The sequence below is a fragment of the Astyanax mexicanus genome, chromosome 8 (assembly GCF_023375975.1).
Source record: "Astyanax mexicanus isolate ESR-SI-001 chromosome 8, AstMex3_surface, whole genome shotgun sequence".
In the NCBI taxonomy this organism is placed as follows: domain Eukaryota; kingdom Metazoa; phylum Chordata; class Actinopteri; order Characiformes; family Acestrorhamphidae; genus Astyanax; species Astyanax mexicanus.
Genome location: NC_064415.1, coordinates 25,860,390 through 25,880,061, shown reverse-complemented (window position 1 = coordinate 25,880,061; position 19,672 = coordinate 25,860,390). Strand labels below are relative to the sequence as shown.

Genomic DNA, 19,672 nt, shown 5'->3' with positions numbered 1-19,672 from the left:
CTCATTATTTGAAAGTACTCACATCTCCCTCATCTGCTGATTTGCCGTGAACAGTAGTTACAGATCCCTCCATCAGACGAAGTCTGCTGGCTTGAGACATTTCTTAACCACTGGACAATGTTTATTACTGTAATTAGTAATGTTATTTGTGATCCTTATTGTAAAGTGTTACTGAAGAGTTATATGGGGAAGGTGTATGCAGAAATAAAATAGAAATAGTAGATCAGTGTTTCTCAAACCTGATGCTGGAAGCACTCTGACCTTTTTAGTGCGCTCCCTGTTTTAACACACCTCCTGCAACTCTCCCTCCAAATGTTATTTAAACTAGATATTTTTTGGCCTCCCTTCAATCAGGGGCAGAGCCAAACATATTAAATATCAGCAGCTGCTTGAAGCTTTTTACACACTGTTCTTTAGCTAATTTAAAGGCCACATTAAGTTGGTCTCCCCTTCACTTGACAGAGTGAGTTGCTTTCGTTCCCAGTCACTTCCACTTTTGTTTTTATTATATCACTGACAGTTGACTGTGGAATATTTAATAGTGAGGAAATTTTACAACTGGACATGAGGCACAGGTGGCATCCTATCACAGTACCACGCTGGAATTCACTGAGCTCCTGAGAGCGACCCATTCTTTCACTAATGTAGAAACAGTCTGTATTCCTTGATGCTTGGTTGTATACACCTGTGGCCATGGAAGTAATTAATACCTGAGTCAAATTATTTGGATAGGTGAGCAAATACTTTTGGCAATATGATATACATCATACAACTAAATGTCAAATAGCAAATAGCATTTGAGTTTAGATCACAAATAAATAATGCTCTGTTTATAGTTTTTTTTGTGAATTGCATAGTACACTACTTCAATTTCATGGAGGTACCCTGAAAGAGGATCTGGACTTGGACCATATATATATATATTTTTTTTTTTTTTGTCACATTAACTCACCTCAACCTGTCTTTTGCAATCATTTAATCCCCCGTAGGAAATGCTAAAATCACTATTACAAACTGTACTGTAAGACTTTTACCAGACATGGATATACTTTAGAGTAGTCAGAGGTGAAATTTGATATTTCAGAGGTGAATTTTATATTTCCTCTTTTTGAAAGGCCCTGCCTCTGCCATGATGCTCCGTCTCTTACTCGCTGAATGCATCCTGTCCCGGAGGGGAAAAAAACACTTCCAGCCCACACTAAAAACTGTTTCACTGACTCACAGACTCTTTGTAGAGAATAGGCCAATCAGAACCTTCTCTGTTTTGCATGCGCTTCATGAATATGCACACAAGGGGTGTGTCTTTCTCTTCCTCTCCCTCTTTTCACACGTGTGATTGGGGATCTGTGTCGTTTGTCACGTTTGTCCTAGATTCCAGGAGATTTTGTCTGACTGGTAGACTCCCACAACTTCCAAGAGACTTGGGACGTCTGAGTGTGTAATTTGGGATGAAACCTTAAAATTTCATTGTGTTTCCCCCTTTTTTCCTGGTGTGCTGATGTCTCACTTCTTTATTGTCTTTTTTTGTCATATGAATTATGTGAGTTTTTGGATATGTATGAACAGGGCCTGAAAGAACTTGAAAATGAACTGAGAAGTTAAATCAGGTGCATCAGAAGAAGTACAGGGTGCCTTCATTACCAGGAATGAGAAACACACGTATAGGCTGTGGATGGTGTAGAGTCATGTTATCCCCAAGACGCAATTAAAAGTCAAAAGTTAATAAAAAATAGTTGATTTTATTTAATTCTCTCTGTGTAGCAAAACTAGCCATCAACATGCGGTTATTTACATCCAGCAAACGCATGTTTATTACGTTACGTACAAGGTACATCTAGAAATGACAAACAGCTGATTTTCTTTATACAAGACAGTTTTTCCTATGGTACGCTAGTCATTGATCTTTTGTCATTTTTTTATACTTTTTTTTGAATGCTCATAATGTCTTCAAAGAAGAAACACATTTTAGATGCAAGTTCACATAAACGTGCAGACACTCGTTTCAGATCACTTGGTCCATTTTTTTATCCTCAACTTTCTTCTCTTTTCATATTTTAAAAAATCGCTTAAAAGAATTTGAATGTCAAGTACTACCAAATACTACCCCCCTCTTCCGTCATGTGTTCTGTCTTTTCATCTTCCTCAATTTTGTGTTGGATATCACGCAAATTTGGGTACTTGTGAGCTGGGCCAGAATTTTGAATCTCTGGTGATTAATCTATCTAACATTTTTTTTATAAATAAAAAGAACTTCAGTTTAAATTAGTTAAAAATGTGACTTCTAAGAAGTTTCTGAAAGGTGACGGTTCACTCTGAGTTCCAGGATTTCAGTGAGAAGAATGAATCATCGATGGTGTCATGCTGTTCATGTGTACTATACACTTTGTCCAGTAGCATTAAATCTGACCTCACCAAGAATTGTGATTTTGGCCCCAGCTGGACTCCCAACTATTGTGTGAAAGTACATATCGATCGAAACTCCAAGGGATGTGTGAGAGAGGATCAATTTCAATTAGAAGATTGTCAATGCTGTTTAGAAAGAACTTTCATTGACTCAGAAATCTCTTCTTGTGCACATTGTTCAGTTGTTCACAAAGAGGAAACGTCTAAAAGACAACATCTCATTCATGTATTTCATAGACATTAATCAATAGACATCTGACAGAGTTAGGAACAAACATGGATCATTGAGAAGTCATTTTATATGACAGAATTTTCATGTGACTTATCCATCAGTCTGTTTTTATTAGTAAACTGACCAAAGTGGTGTAGCTTCTTTTTATAGGAATTTCTTTTTATAGGAATCTCTAAAAAATTCCTGTGACCAGGATCAAACCTGCTAAACCAACAATGACAAAAATGCTGCTTGTCTCAAAAAGGGAACGAGAATGTCTTAATAAGGCAATAAATAACTGTATTTAAAACATCTCCTATGAAATCATTGTTTTTTTTTCTTAGAAATACTTGGAATGTATGAGCGTCCCTTACACCATCTTTCAGTGTTTTTGCGTAGAAAAATGATTTAAAAAACATGTTGAAAGTAAACAAAATATTAGACTACTTCTATGTACAGGACTGAATGTGTTCTTATCATTACACATGAAAACACACGTGTTAAATGCTTAAGCAGAATACTTCTAGATATAGTTAAGACACAATACATTTGTTCAGTAGGATGAGTCAAACCGGAACACTTCCAAACAGTATGGCACTGATTTCTGACTCTAAGATTTCAGCATGACTGAGTTTTTTTACGGAGTTGAATAAACATGCTCTTGGTGCATGCATTCTTTAAAGGTGCAATTTCGACATTTTTTGCTGTTCTTCTGTCTCATTGTGAAATGACCGTGTTTAAAAAAAGTTTCAGAACTTTACAATCAAAACATAAAGGTAAGGCTTACAAAGGGATGTCCCATTGATCTCTGTACTTTTTAAAGGCCTTCTCGGAGTATGGAAAGAATTTAAATTGGGTATTTGAGCCCTGTGTGCACCTCACATATTAGACAAAAGCACCCTTTCCTCATGTCATTCCCACTGTCTCTCAGTCTTTTTAGGGGAGGAGGCTAGTAGATGAGGTGAAATGAATGTGAGTCTCAACATCATCTCTTATTACATTCTGATCGAAACAGAAACTGTGCTATTCATCTGGAGTGAGGAACGGCACTGAAAACGGCAACAGTCTTTAGGGAAATTGTTCAAAGGAACTAAATGGAGAAAGACAGAAATTTGACTCAACTAACGTACTTCTGTTGATGAAACCAAAAATGGAAGGATGAAAAAAACAGTCTTTCAGTTGTTCCTTTTCACACTGTCCCTATTTTTCTTTCTCGTCTCTCGTTGCTTTGTCTGTATCTTCACTGAAACATTTGGGGGCTTTTCAGGAAAACCTTCTTGATGAAGTTTTCTAGCTCCTCATCACTGTCCCGCTGTGGCTGCGCCAACTGGCTGTAGTAGTCACCCTGTCTGGTGACTACAGAACCTGGGGGCGGGTAATAGAAGGCAGGCCGACGACGCAGAGGTGACCGGGGTTTGGGCATGGGTACGGCTTGGAAAGTCCGGGCCTGAGGGACAATGTAGTTAGGGAAATAGAGGTTCCGACGGAATGCCGGAGGAGCTCTTGGGCGAGGTTGTGTCCAGGAACGGTACCTTTGTTTGAGGGGGTAATCAAAGTCATAGTCCAATGAATTCCCCAGGATGTCATTAAAGGAGTAGGAGGGCTTGGCATAGTATCGTGGTTTAGATTTGGGAGGTGGGATATAGATGGGGTAATAGCTACTGTAAGGCTTTTGGTAGAATCGGTAGGAGGGGTAGGTCCGAAAGGGCCACTGCTCCTGCATCCAGTAGTCTTGATTACTGGGCTTAATAGAAGCCCTGTCCTTAAACCAAGCTTTAAATGGGTTTGTGTTGGGTTTAGGTGGTTTTGAGGGGGGTGTTGTTCTTAAGATCGTGGATGGAGCAACAGGGGGTGAAAGAGGTACAAGAGGTCGCTGCCATTGCAGATTTTCAGGGGCATCTTTTTTCTTCTTCTTCTCAACGTCACTGATAATATCAACCACATCATCTGCAGGGAGGTGAAGCTTGCTAGAGATTTCAATCAGCTTGTCAATAGTTTGTGGGTCGATATCATCATCATCATCTGTATCTTCCTCTGAGCGTTTGTCCTCAGCTGCATTATTGTTCTGGTACTTCTTCCCATCTTGCTTGACCATGTACTGTAGGACCATGTCTGAGGCAATATCTGCAAGTTTCTCTTCCTCTGCTTTAGCTCTCTGGGCTTCAGCTGCCTGTCTACGGACCTCCTCCTGTTCAGCTTTTGCCCTAGCCTCTTCTTCTTCAGGACTCAACTCCTCGTCTTCTTCATCTTCACCAATTCCCACTTCTTGATCTTCAAGGTTTTCATTAAAATCATCCATGAAGTTTCCTCCCTTATACACTGGCCGATTCTTGTCCTTTTCCTGTTCTTGTTGCCACTTGAGCTTTTTCTTGGACATGGCAAGGTCATAGCTCTTGGCTTTGGGCTTGATCTCATTATTCATGAGGCCATTTCGGTCCAGATAATCAAGGTATTCTCCGCGGCTCTCCCTTTGTCCAGTTGAGGAGTCGCGCTCTCTTTTTGTGGCTGTGCTGTAGCTCTGAAACTCCTTTAGCATGGTCTCCAGATTCTTTAGCTCCTCTGGATTCAGCTGCTCTTCTGTCTCTCCGTCTGTTCCTCTTTCAGACTCTTGCTGCCCCTCCTTGTTCACTACCTCCTTTGTTACAGCTTCAGGTTCTCTTACAGGCACTGTCTGACTGGTGGTATGACTTGTCACCTTTTCTGTGAGTCTTTCTTCTTCTTCCTCTATTCTCTTTCTCTCTTCATCCTCCTCTCTCTCTCGCTCTTCTCTGCCCTGCGCTGCAGCAGCTGCCATTACCAGCTCCAGCTCCTGATGTCCATCTCTGTCTCTGTCAGCCCCCTCATTGTCCCTCACCTCCTCTGCCTTTTCTGCTCCCTCTTCTCCGTTCTTGTTTCCCTCACTCGTTATCTTCCCCTGAGGTTTGTTGAGGGCTCCTAAGAGCACCGCCGCTAGGGTTTTGGGATCGACGTCTTTGAAAAGTTCGTCCTCCTCTTCATCCTGTGCCACTTGATGACCATCTCCACCTTGGGTGGACTGAATCTGCGCCCCTGTGTAATCAGCAGAAGGTGGTCCATATCGACTGCGTAGTGTCTCTTTGTCTTCGGGCACAGGGCTGGTGCTTGTGGGCTCAAATGTAAGACTGAAGAGAATAAACAGAAGCACAACTGGGGCACTTGAAACGTGTTGCCACCGGATCATGACCGTGCAGATCTTGGGGAGAGGTGTGAAGGTGGTGCGCCTTTAGAGACAGAGAGAAAGAAAGAAAAGGACATACTAAGAAAAGGTCAAAGAAGATCAAACATAGGTCAAATGTTGACCTCACAAATGCCTCATTACTTATATTACTGCACAAACAAAAAATACTCATAAGAAGCAGTATCCACACACTCATTGCACAAGCTCAGCTGCCTTGTGCACATGGAACATTTTTCCTGGTGGCATGGTGCGCAGTTTTATATGATTCACAATGGATCAACCCATGTCCACAGTAGAAGAAAGCTAATGTCCTTTAATGTGAGACATCCTTTCATGTAGAAATAAATGCATTAAAATAAAGAAAAAAAGGAAATTATATACATATATAAATCAATTAATTTAACTATCCTTACACACTTCTCTACTTCAGTCGACATGTTTTATTACAGAAGCTTTATGCTTAACATAATAAGCTTTTATGGATTCAGTGCATTTATTTTGCAGCACATTTGCATTTAATTATTTAGATAAGAGATGATGGATTTCTGTCACCATCAAGTGCGCACTGCATGATCTATCATAAATAAATAAATAAACAAACAAACAAAAGAGCAGACACTGCAGGAATGACGTGAGTCAGGGCGCAGCAGATGAACACATGCTCTGCTCTGATTATAATTGATGTCTGTTGCATGTTCTGCTCTTCTAATTGACTGCAAATTGACGAGAGGCGCTTCGGGGGAGGCATGAAGAGTGCGGCACCAAAGGTGCGCTAAAAAAGGAGAGAGACCCTTAGAGATAAAGTCTCTGAGGGTCTACATTGTAACTGGTGGCTGTAAATACTAAATGAAATGGAGTTTATTTTACATCGGTAATTCTTATATGTAACAGATGTAGATGCTTTTTTACATCGCACTTAATAGATTAAAAAAGTAAATTGAACTTAATAAGGATTTATTTTCCAAGAGTTTGCTATTCATTATGTAGAAACCTGCATCAATTAATATAATTAACTAAATGTGTACAACCATTTACCATAATTTAGACGGTCATATATAAGATTGAACTAAATTAACAGATGCAACAGATTAACAAAAGTCAGTTCGTGCTTGAAACAATAATCAAATTATGATATTTTAAAAACTTTTTAGATATTTTTTTGAGCTTCTTGTTGGAATAAACCTATTTTTATGTCTGTAAAAATGATATGTGCACCCGGAGAACCGCGCTTAAAATATCATAAAACCCTCTCTTCCAAGAAGTAACTGCCTTTTCTCTATTGTCCCTTTCTACTGCCTTCGCTTCCAGTAGGATGCTCTGGGGAGGTAACCGCGCCAAAGCACATTAGTAATCCGCCTTTAAGACGCCGTGCCTTCGCGTAATCTTCTGCGCTAAGCCGGACTGTTTTAAAGAAGAACTGGGGAAGCCACGATACGGTATCTTAAGTTTCAACACCTTTTAGGTAATGACCTGCTTCACATTTAAAATATTCAAATATTCTCTAACCAATATAGTAACAAATACTCTTTATATCTCTCTATGAGCTCTATTTTAAACCAGTAGTTTTCATCAATCTCGTTCAGAATGGGCTTGGTCAGGAGAAACATCTCAAAATGCAGGTAAAAACTAAACATTTTAAGTAAAAAAAGTGAAACCTTTTTTTCTGCGGTCTCCAAAGGGAGCACTTATTATCTATTATTAGCTATGATGATGGGAATGCTGAAGAAAGAGAGGAGAAAGAGCGGGGGAGTGGCGGTGTTAATAATGTAGGCGATGCTGAAATTTGGAGACCGCCGTATTGATCTCCTGAATTCCCACAACTTCCATCGTGACCAGGAAACATAACATCATCATCACAAACAAGTAGCTCTGCTGTGTACTGCCGTCATTTACTGGCAAGCCGCCTGATCTAGAGCTCTATTTGACTCAAATGAGCGTGAGGATGATGATGAAGATGATGATGGTGGTGGTGGTGGTAATAATGATGATGGTGGTGCTGATGGTGCTGATGCATCAGTTCCGACTCCACCCAGTGATGTTGTTCCTCGTTAAATGGTCAGTAAAAACAGTGGAAAGTATTTTTATTTATTTATCTATTTATTTGTTTGTTTGTTTGTTTATTTATTGTTAAAAATATAAAACCTTAAACCATTTTAAACACAATCAACAGTGAGCAGATTCAGTCACAGTAAGCAGGATGTAGTTAAAAAAGACATTTTTTGCGTGCTTGTTGGAAATAGAACACATGCCATTCTGATTGAAAGTAAAACGATATCTTTTTAACGTGTTTGAAAAAAAAAATTAACATCTTGCAAATGACATTATTTTATTTTTTAACTCTTAATTATTTTAAACAAACATATGCATAGGTAAACAAGTCACATAAATGTATTTTTCGCTTTCAAGCTAAATTCCATGCAGTTTTAACGAGCAGCGCACGTTTTAAAACGTCTTTTTATATGCCTTCTTCTCCATGATCGTTAGGCTAAAAAACAGTCATCAATGCGCAACGCATGTATCTTTCTGTAACTGCCTCTTAAACCCTCCCGAACACGCATGCGTTACATTATTGCGCTCAGAGTTACAGTATGCGCCGTTCCCGCCGCGCACGAGCGCTGTAAAGCACTTTTTCTCTCACTTTGATCTTTTGTTATTGTATGAAAATGAGGATTTACCGGGATCCCGAGCGTGACGTGGTCCGGTGCGCTTTTCCCTTCCCTCTGCTCTGCTGGTGGAAGTTTGACGTCAGGACTGGTTTTACTGGTTTATTCTCTCTTTCCGCTGCTGCTGGTGGTGGTGGTAGTCTGGATGGAGCTTTTTCCTCTTTTTGTATGAAGGTATAAAGTGTGTGGAGAGTGAGAGGAGAGTGTGATAATAGTGAGTGAGATCAGGGAGGAGGAGGGTGTTTCTTGCTTACGCCGCTGTAGCACGTCTTCGTGACGGCGCTGAGGGATATTTTCAGCACCCTGGACAACTCCCCGCCTTTATATGCGGGCCCTCTTGCGTCCACGTGACGGCGCGTCACCGGAGCCCATTGACGTCACCGCTTTCCATTGATAAGACCGTCCGCGTCGATCGAAGCCGCGAGCGTTCGCTACGCTGCAGTGCCCAGATGAATGAGCGCGAGAGGGATGAATGAAATAGTACTCTGGGTTTTTTTCCCTCTTGCTGAGAGAGAGAGGGAGAGAGGGGGCTAGAGACAACACCACGGCGGACAGAGAGACTGAGAGAGAGACTCCTAAAGAGCTGTTGCAGTCCAAAAAATGCACAAATGCAATCCTCTGCAATTGCATGTTGACCATGTTGACTAGCCGTAACAGACATACTGCACGTATGCACTATGAAAGGTGCAATGCATACATGGGATTGCAGAGAAAAATAAACAAAAATGTTGCTTTGTAACACTAGGGTGCAACACACCCTGAGCAAGGTGTGTTTCGATGCTCATTGCCAACCTTGCTTACACCCTAGCAAGTCTATTTTTACGCCTTGCGTCTGTGTCACTTAAATAATGACAGAGCTTACAAATATATCTAAATACTGTAGATGGAGGTGGTGGTCTAAAGGTAAGTGAGGTGTGTTCATGCACATTTCTGGCGTATTGCTATCTTGACAACAGAATAGCAAAAACACAGGTGCGCCACTGACTGAAATGAACATGGTCAACAGTCAGACATTCATTGCTATTTTGGCAACAGAGATGCGCACAGAGCATGCACATGCACACTTTTGTTCGTTATACACACAAGGATTTGCGGCAGTGCACAAACCCAACATTTACATTAAGAATAAGCAGAAGTTTTCTTTGCTGAGAATCACAAAAGCGCTTCTGGCTATTAAGGGAAATGAATGACAAGTGACAGGCTGATTTGTTTATTTCATGTTACGCCCAAAACACACCCATGCTTAATTATAAGAATAATTAGTACATGCCTTTTGCCCATTTTGGGCTGTGCAGCTACTGACTACAGACCTCCACATGTTATGTGGCCTTCAGATTAGCTCATGAACATTGGAACATAGATAAAGACTCAATGGAGAGTTTCCATTGCTGAGCAGCTGCATCCAAGCCTCATATCATGAGTGACCACAACACAATGCAGACGAGCAGATATTTTGGCAATTATAGTGTGTAAATAGATCTTAACATAGGTACAGTATATGCAATTTATCATCACTGTCAAGCAAAAAGGTTTGAAAGGGTACCTAAGCTCCATCAATGTGTGAGGACCTTGTAAGAAAATAGTTAATTTATATGTTTCATCAGATCATGTGTGCATGCATTATAACAGTCTAAGCAGCATATATATGTATGTGTGGGTGCGTGGATGTGGATGTGTGTGTTCCTGCAGGGTGGGAGAAGAGGTGGCAGAGGAGACAGCGACCTAACAGGGTGCCAAAGGGCAGATTGTGTTATAGGTGTTGAACGTTATCGACTGCCGCTGAGCTCTAAGAGGAGAAACTGTTTGCAGCGTCCATTCCCACTCAGTGACTCACCTTCCCTCACCCTGCATTCGCGCTCATCCAACACACAATCTTGTTTGTGTACTGGGGAGAAATCCAAGCAGCAGATAAGTGCTGAATTTCAAAACATGGCTGAAACATGGATTGATCTTTCAGAGCATACTTATAATTACTTTTTCTTTCTCGCTCAGGAATATTTTTATCAATGTGAGATTGAAGTGTGTATGCATGTGGGTGGGTTTATATGAGTAGTAGTAGTAGTAGTAGTAGTAGTATATAAATGATGATCTATGGTTCAATATTTCAAATGTAGCCTTTTCTTGTTCATATTAAATCAACAAGACATAGCATTTAACATCAAATAAACAGCTATACAATCATTGTAATGCTTCACTGAATTGTGGAATAAAAAGAAAAGCGTCTATTTAAAGGAGAACTCTGGTGTAAAATTGACTTTGGGTGTAGTAAAACATTATAAAAAAGTAATTACCTTTGATGAATAGCCCACCACCGCTCTCCTACATCTTTCTGAGATTCAGTAATTTTGTGCTTTTTGCCCATCAAACCTTATTGAGGCATATTTTGCCCCTATAAATCGCTTTTTACACCGTTAACCAGGCTCAAAGTAGCTCCACACCTCCTGGCAGCCAGCGCCAGGAGGCAGGCTATGCAGAGTGTATGTATATATGTCTGTCATTATCAGTACAATGTTGGCGGGATGGCACGGGAGGTAAACAATGGTTTTTAATAAGCTTCTTGTGCGCTTTTAAAATTATTAATGCATCGTTTTAAATGGCAGGGCTTTCTGGATTCTAGCAAGGAGGCTGGAGCTACTTTGAGCTCGGATAATGTTTTAAAAAGCGATTTATTGAGGCAAAATGACCCGATATGGCCGTTGTACAGAGTGCTGGGCAAATAGCACAAAATTACTGGATCTCAGCTGTAGGAGAGCGGTGGTGGGTTATTTAACAAAGGAAAGTACTTTTTACTATGTTTTACTACACCCAAAGTCAATTTTACTTCTAAGTTCTCCTTTAATGGCAACTCCAGGATGCACTATGTAACTTTGGTTAAGAAGGCAAGACAATGCTTCTGTGTAACGCTGCCTAACCTTATATTTATGTCAAATCCTGTCATATTTCTGTACCCTGACAGTCTTTCAAGTGCTTCTTTCACTTTAAATGACGGTTCTGTATCCCTCAGCTTGTCCAGAAATGCATGTGTAAAGGGTGCCTTTTAGGAGTGGCTTAAAGCACAAATTATATTTCCCGACTGTAGTGGGAGTCCAGGGGCAAGAAATACCAATACACTAATTCTCTCGTAATGCTGCTTTAAATCGTCAAATTGCGAAAGGGAAGCTAAGCTGCAAAAGTGGAATCTTGAGTGTAGCTGTTTCTTTGTCCCAGTTTTTGTTCTTAGGTTTTGTTTTGAAATGGCTACTAATAAAAAGGCTGACTCGCAATTGCATCCTGCCGCAGAATCGTTACACTTTAGGTGTGATGCAGACTCATCTGCAATCAAAGAAATTTCACTGTTAATTTGCAGTAATGAAACAATCCACAAAAAAAAAAAAAAAAAAATAGCACAAACGCTGCACAAAGGAAGTCCCTAACAGGCTCTCAGAAATATCTGAATGGGTTGCTTGGCTCAGCACCAAACTCTGTTCCAGTTTCAGAAAAAAGTGCTGAGGGAAAATCCCAGATTTAGTTCTGTGGCTGGCTCTCTTGTAATATCCCTTTTTTCATGAATATAAATCTTCCCTTTTCCATTAAACTGAAAATTCAGGTCTCACGTTCACCGTATCATCTAAGTGAATAGCTTACATCTGTCTTTTCATATTCCTGCTTCGCTTGCATTTCACTCAGCAACTTTAGCCAAGCAAAGCAGGAGATAGATTAGAGATGTACCCTACAGTACAACAAATCTTTTCTTCAGGAAATTATTTGTTACAGCATTTTTAATGTTTATGACACCTTTACACTGAGTATGAAAACGTCTTGGCAATGTACTCACTAACTTGTCCTCATATCCTATGCAACTTCAGTTACTGTGCTGAACAAATAAAGCTTAAAGAAGTTAGGTGAAATAGGCTGTACACATTTTTATAGTTTAAGAAGGATGAATTGGATTAGGTCACGCAGAGAAAGGGTGGACAACATTTTAGCATGGCTGTCAGGAAAGATTTTAGGTCACTATACGCAGCTGTCGACTTACATTAACATCACATGGAGGCGGCTGTTTGTCCACACTACATAAGTGATGCATCTCAAATCGAGCCTTGCTTCTGTGAATTACTGTCTGATCAAGACTTAATGGGGGTCGAGATTGACTGGAATGTTACAACACTTTTAGGTAAATTACTTACTCACATCTAACGAAAGACTGACAGCATATTATGCCTTTAAACACTGAAACACCAAAGTGCAAAAGAACCCATGTTCCAAAAAGTTGGGAAGCTGTGTAAAATGTAGATAAATGTAAATAAACAGAATGCAAAGATATTCACATTTCATAGACCATATATTATTCACAGTAGAAGAAAGAATACATAATTCATGTGATGCTGAAACATTATATAATTTCATGAAAAACTTGATGTCAGCAACAGAAGTTTGTGGGGGGCAACAAAGGGCTGGAAAAGTAATTTGCACTAATAAAAACAGAGGAAAATCTCTTAGAAACAAATAGTAGCGAAGATGGTCAGAGGTTAACCAATCTGCAAAAACATGTCTTAAAATTGTTGAACAATTTAGAATTTTTTATTCATGTTAATTTATAAAGTTACAAACACTTTGGGTATCTCACCACTTAGAAGACATATTATTATCGTCAAAAAATTTAGAGAATCTGGAGAAAACCCTGTGCTTAAGTGACAAGGCAAGGTCAGTACTGGATGCTGGTGATCTTCTGGTCCTCAGATGGCACTGCATTAAAACCAAGCATGATTCTATACAGGAAATCACTGCATGAGATCAGGAACACTTCCAGAAAGCATTGTTCGCGTGTTCAAATAATATGTCATATGTTTACATGATCTTCTCTGTTTTTATTTTTTTTTATGTTCTAGTGTTTGCAAATCATTGCATTCTTTAGAATATGTCAGGCCTATGAGCCCTGTGCAGTAAACAGAATTAACTCCATTAACCGGATACCCCTTTCAAGAGTGCATGTTTCAGCCCACACATTACAAAATGCTTGCATGACAATGCATTACCACCTTTACTTTCCCTTCTACCCTCACCCACCCCAATTTCCAGCCCCAAGGCTTTTTTAGAGGCTGCCCAAGTGCTAAAGACCACAGTTTTGGTTGTCAGCCTCATTACTGTGATGTAACTCGTACATAATGCTTTCTAGCTTTTCCACCATACTGTAACCAGGACTCTCTAAAATTTTATTCATCCTAAACCATTGCTACACTGTGACCACTGAACAAGCGAAGCATCCCAAACACAGCAGTCGATCTGAGACACAAAAGGAAGTGTTCCAGTGCTTTCTTTCTACGTCAGAGAGTGAACAACACTTTGTTGACAAAGCGTTGTTGCTCCCTGTGGCCTGTGGGACCTTAAAAGGACAGTGGATTCCTACTCCTCATTTCCGCCCTGCCGCGCGCGTTCATGCTGGAGACGGATCGCCTGCGCGCGCGACTCTGACTCGGAGTTAATGAGGCGGCGTGCGCTGCGGTTCAGTCTTTCCCCCCAGATCAATCTCTCTCGCTGCAGCAGCCATCATTTCACCCAGCCAAACCTTTCCGAGGGAGCTCTTTAAATGAGCCCATTTGTAATGGAGGCAGACGGCAAGGCGTGGGAGGAGCGTGTCGTCCTTCGTTTGGAAATCAGGCGGGAAGCCACCCAGCCCACGCAAGCTCGCAAAAAAAAAAAAAGCCTCTGTGTGGGGGCGTGCAAACACGAAGCGCTCTTCTAGGGCTTTTCCTTAGTTTAGGCGTGGGCGTATGAGTGTGTGCGTAAGAGAGTGAGTTAGTGTTTGAGGGAGAGGGAAAGAAAGAGAGTGATAAGAGAAACATTTTACACATTCACACACACACTTTATCTTTTACGCACGCATATATCTTTCTATAGAGGAGAAAAAAAAATTGCCTTCTTATTTCTTATCCAAGAAAAAAAAGCCTACAGCAAAAGCGAGTTCTGTGTTTGAACATAGGCTCTGCTATCTGCTATTACCATGGTAATAGTGAGTAATTCTGTTCTCTAGGCATCGTGTTGCTGTCTTTAAAGGAACAATATGTACCAAAAGACAGCAAGCGTGAAAAATGGTTACCATTGTCCACGTTCAAAATACTAAAGAGAGTCGTCAGCCCCATCTCCCCTAGTCACGAAGCTTACGCAAGCTTAACAGAGCTAAAATCACTGAACCTTAATAAATGAACGAGCAAAAAACAAGTTCAAGAAGTTTAGCAATAGCAACATACAATCCGGGTTAGCACCCGAACATCCATTTCAGACAGCTTCCTCTTGTGTCCACAGTTAATCCTGTTGGATGTGGTTCATCCTTCTTGGTGGTATTCTGACATTACCCTGGATACCGCGGCTCTTGATACATCACAAAGACTTGCTGTCTTGGTCACAGATGCGTCAGCAAGACGTGCACCAACAATTTGTCCTCTTTTGAACTCTGGTATGTCACCCATAATGTTGTGTGCATTGCAATATTTTGAGCAAAACTGTGCTCTTACCCTGCTAATTAAACCTTCACACTCTGCTCTTACTGGTGCAATGTGCAATTAATGAAGATTAAACACCAGGCTGCTCCAATTTAGCCACGAAACCTCCCAAACTAAAATTACAGGTGTTTTAGTTTCAATGTCCAAGCCCTGTACAATACCTGGCCAAAAAGAGGTCAAACACTGTAACATTTCGTTGGAGCACCTTTAGCTTTGATTATGTGACTTTGTTTCCACAAGCTTCTGCAATGTCACAACATTCATTTCTTTCCAGATTTGCATTAATTTTTGAAATAATTTTTCCCAAAATCTTCTATTGATAATGGGAGATTTGTACCGCTGCACAAAGCCTTTTCCAGCACATCCCATAGATTCTCAGTGAGGTTAAGGTCTGCAGTCTGTGGTGGCCAATCCATGTGTGAAAATGGTGTCTCATGCTCCCTGAACTCCTCACTTTTTCCCAATCTGAGCTCGATGAATCCTGCCATAAAAATGCATTGATGGAATAACCTGGTCATTCAGTATATTCAGGTAGTCAGCTGACCTCATGCTGATTTCACCAAATCATGATTTGATTTCACCAAAGATTTAGGTGATTGCAGATTACCATCATTCAAGATTTTTTTCGGACCAGATTCCTTCCTCAAAGATGATGTTTCCCCACCATCCTTCCACTTTTTTTTTAAATAATGCATTGGACAGTTCTTAGCCTGATTTTAGTGGTTTCAGCAATATCCTTAGATGTTTCTCTGCTTGAAGCATGTCATTAATTTGAACCTTCTAAAACAGATTAACATCTTTTCCATGACCACAGGATGAGTCTTTTTACATGGTTGTTTAACAAATAAAAAGCTAAATACTGTATCAGTTCGAGTTAAATAACTTGTTGCCAGTTAAAACATAATCACCCATGCAGTAATTATCCAATGGGAGACTCTTAACTGTTTGCTTAGTTGAATCCAGGTGGTGACCTTTTTTTGGCCAGGGAGCGTATAATCACATTTGTCTCTAAATTGAATAAACATAGAGTCAAAGTTTTTTTTTTATCATACAGCTCTGGAAAAAATTAAGAGACCACTTCAGTTTCTGAATCAGTTTCTCTGATTTTGCTATTTATAGGTATATCTTTCAGTAAAATTAACATTGTTGTTTTATTCTATAAACTACGGACAACATTTCTCCCAAATTCCAAATAAAATATTTTCACTTGTCAAATGAGAAATGGCTGAAATAACAAAAAAGATGCTTTCAGACCTCAAATAATGTAAAGGAAACAAGTTCATATTCATAAAGTTTTAAGAGTTCAGAAATCAATATTTGGTGGAATAACCCTAGTTTTTAATCACAGTTTTCATGCATCTTGGCATATTCTCCTCCACCAGTCTTACACACTGCTTTTGGATAACTTTATGCCACTCCTAGAGCAAAAAGTCAAGCAGTTTAGCTTGGTTTGATGGCTGTAATCATCACTCTTCCAAATTTTCAATTTGGTAAAATTAAAGAAACTTATCATTTTTAAGTGGTCTCTAATTTTTTTCCATGCTGGTCTCTGAAGAAGTAGTAAACAGCTGTGTCTGTTTGCACTAGTCTGGACACTTTACCTATCTGAAAAACATGCAGCTTTACCTATCTGACAAACATTATTTCATGGCTGTTTATTTGTGTTTTACTTTCTCTATGGTCATGATGCTTTTTAGAAGGATGCTGAGGCTGCAACACACTATGTTTGCCCACTTATATGGTCCATACCTGGCAACCCAGGTGTGGAAATAGGACTGGGGAATGGGCAGATAAGGGAATCGGAGGTTAAAACGTAAACAGACTGTCAGCAATACTGATCACAAAAACTACTCAAAATATTACACATATTAGTCCATACATTCTGCTTCACCCAGGGCTCATGTTTTAAAAAGCATCTTGTTGCTGACGATGTTGGTGAGGTTCATTTCCACATTCATTTTGTGGTGCCCCCAATCAGTAATTTTACGAAGCACAGGCAACTATATGGCCTTTTCTCTCGTTAGTCATTGCTTTAGCTGCGTCTGTGATGGTGGGTCGTGCTATTGATTTTTCATCTTATCAGAGGCTTGCAGATAATGATAATCCTTGTCATACTGTAGACAGAGTAATAATCTAAAGCCGATTGCAGTTGCATGAGTGGTCAAATTACCAGTGTGAGTCATGCTCCTCGCCAAGCGAGGCTCTGACACAAGAGCTTTTTCAAAAGAGAAGCAGAGAAAGTGGATTGTGAGGGACTGGTGAAGGACTGATGGTACATTCTTTACTGGCTTGACCTACTTGGGCAAAACATACATATAACAGAAAGGGGATCTTAGAGAAATGCTGTGGAAGAAACGTTTTGGCTCCCTAAAGGAAGGAAAAGGTAAAGGTAAAGAATGTAAAGGTAAAGGTTATTTATATGTCTAAATAATTATCCAACTCTTTTTTGGCACCATTTGCTCAAAAAGTACTTTAGATTAAAAAAAAGGAGCAAAAAAAACGGTACTGAAATAAAGTTCTAATGAGCAATTTTTAGAATACCAGAGATCGAGACATACTTTTAAGATGATGTATACAGTCATATCAGAACATTATTATGTTGTATTTATCAGCCCTACTGATGTTTTTGTGGATTATCTGTGGGTTTTTGTGGACTTTGCTAAAGACTTTTACTTCTGTTATCTCTCGTTTGCTTCTACTTAATTTTTTTGGCTTCTGAATTTTAGTACACTTTTCACAGGTGGGTGGGGATCATTGGTCAGCTGATTTTGCACTGACCTTACCCTGAATGCTTGTCTAAGACCTGCCATGCCCATCCTGCCAGCAAGCTAACCCTAGCTAACTCACTGTCTAGATAAATAGCATACTTTAAGCACCCACCCGTAAAAACTGTGCCAAACCTGCAAAAGAATGAAGCAGAAGCAAAAGAGAGATCCCAAATGTAAAAAGTCTTTAGCAGCAAAATCAACAAAAACACAAAAATGAAAGCAGAGACTAACAAAATCCAAACTGAATAACTCAAAAGAATAATAAAGTAGCCAATTATATTAAATATATATATATATATATATATATATATATATATATATATATATATATATATATATATATATATATATATATTTGCTATATATTTTTTCTCTTTTGAATTTGCCTAATACACTTTTCTCTTTTGATTCTTAAACTTTTGATTATGGTTTTTATTTAAATTTTTTGCGTAAAACTTTTGGCACAAAATTCACTCCATAGGTCTCTTTCCCCAGACCCTCTGCCAGACAGAACACCAGATGCTATATGTTAGTATGAACCAGTATGAATTTATTCAATCGGAATTTGGTTCCAAGGGTGAGTATAGGCCAAAACACCACACAAAATAGCTAATGTAAACACAAGCTAATTAACCTGAAACAAAAGAAACCAACCATTATTTTAAAAAATTATAAAACACAAACTTCATGCTTTTAAAATAGGAGAAAAAAGTTGTTAAAACAAAATGTCACTCACCCCCTTCTTTTCCTCAAAGATAGGATAAAGTAAACAGAGCTAGCTATCAAGCTAACAGAAATAAAATGGATGTGTGAAAGGGTAGGAGCCCTAAATGTTTCTTTAGGTGAGTCTTTTCTAGACTCTTTTAGAGTTAGAGTTCCCCTAGTGGACAGTTGCAGGTCTACACACTGTCAAAACAAGAAAAATACATAATAGACAGTAACTTTGAAGCAGAAAGGAATATTTTGGTCGGGGGTTTCATACCACACTCAAACAAGGCAAGACAATACCATTTATAAACTCTGTGGGTTTTGAATCCAATCTGCATATTAGGTGGGGTATTGAGAAGCATTTTCCAATAGTGCTTTTCCACTGCATGTTACCTACACTTTACTTGGCAATACTCTCTTATTGTTTTCCACTACCACATTTCCCTGCAGAAATGTATCTGGTAATGTAAAGATTTTGCAAACTTACCCTGCTAAAAAAACAGCTCATTACCAGCTGGTCACTCAGAAAAAACATTCCCTATGCTGGTCAAGAGCTAGTTAGCGAGCTAGCCTACCAGTATAGGGTATATTTTTCTGGATGACCAGCTGGATTTTTAGAAGCATGTATAGAGTCACAATTAGGCAACACAGAACTCTGCAAGGTGTACATGTCACATTTAGTCCCTACTCAGCTGAACAGAACCCAGAGCAGACAGGTACTAATTTAAATTTAAGGTAAATTTGCTTAATAGAAAAGCAAAAAGTATAACTAAGTATTGTAGGTACAATGCAGTGGAAAAGTGCCATAAATTTCCTGAAATGTATTTTAATGTTTCCCAATATCAGCACATTTATTTGCTAGACTACATTGAACTACATTTCTTTACAGTCTTCAGGCTTACAATTTGTAGTTTGTCACATACATATATTGCACAACTTTCAGTGAAATGCGTTGATGACTGCCCTATCACACAAAACTATAAGATACAATATGAAGGTAGTATTATTTAAAAATATAAAGCAAAAGCAAATATGTCAAATCGCAGAAAATGGGATTGCATATATACAGAGGTAGTCATATAAAAATACACATAATATACTTAATTTATAAATCCCTTAATTTACACAGTGGAAGTTTTATAACAGTGTGAAATACAGGGATTGGTCAATTTTGTGCAAAGTGAAGTGTGAAATGCAAAATGTGCAAGAGTTCTATGGCATGGCTACAATGGGGTGGCATTAAG

At 39.3% G+C, this 19,672-nt stretch overlaps 1 protein-coding gene across 1 annotated transcript; it reads right to left on the bottom strand.

Annotated features, from left to right (window-relative positions):
- Positions 1-1,719: 1,719 nt before the first annotated feature.
- vgf (VGF nerve growth factor inducible) lies at positions 1,720-8,797 on the bottom strand. Its single transcript, XM_007248126.4, has 2 exons — positions 8,486-8,797; positions 1,720-5,853 (listed from the first exon to the last, which is right to left on the bottom strand). The coding sequence occupies exon 2, from the start codon at positions 5,811-5,813 to the stop codon at positions 3,855-3,857; it is 1,959 nt and encodes a 652-aa protein (XP_007248188.2). The 5' UTR covers positions 5,814-5,853; positions 8,486-8,797; the 3' UTR covers positions 1,720-3,854.
- Positions 8,798-19,672: the final 10,875 nt, after the last annotated feature.

Excerpts from the sequence above, each read along its gene's own strand:
- vgf (XM_007248126.4), bottom strand. The coding sequence starts at position 5,813 with ATGATCCGGTGGCAACACGTTTCAAGTGCCCCAGTTGTGCTTCTGTTT.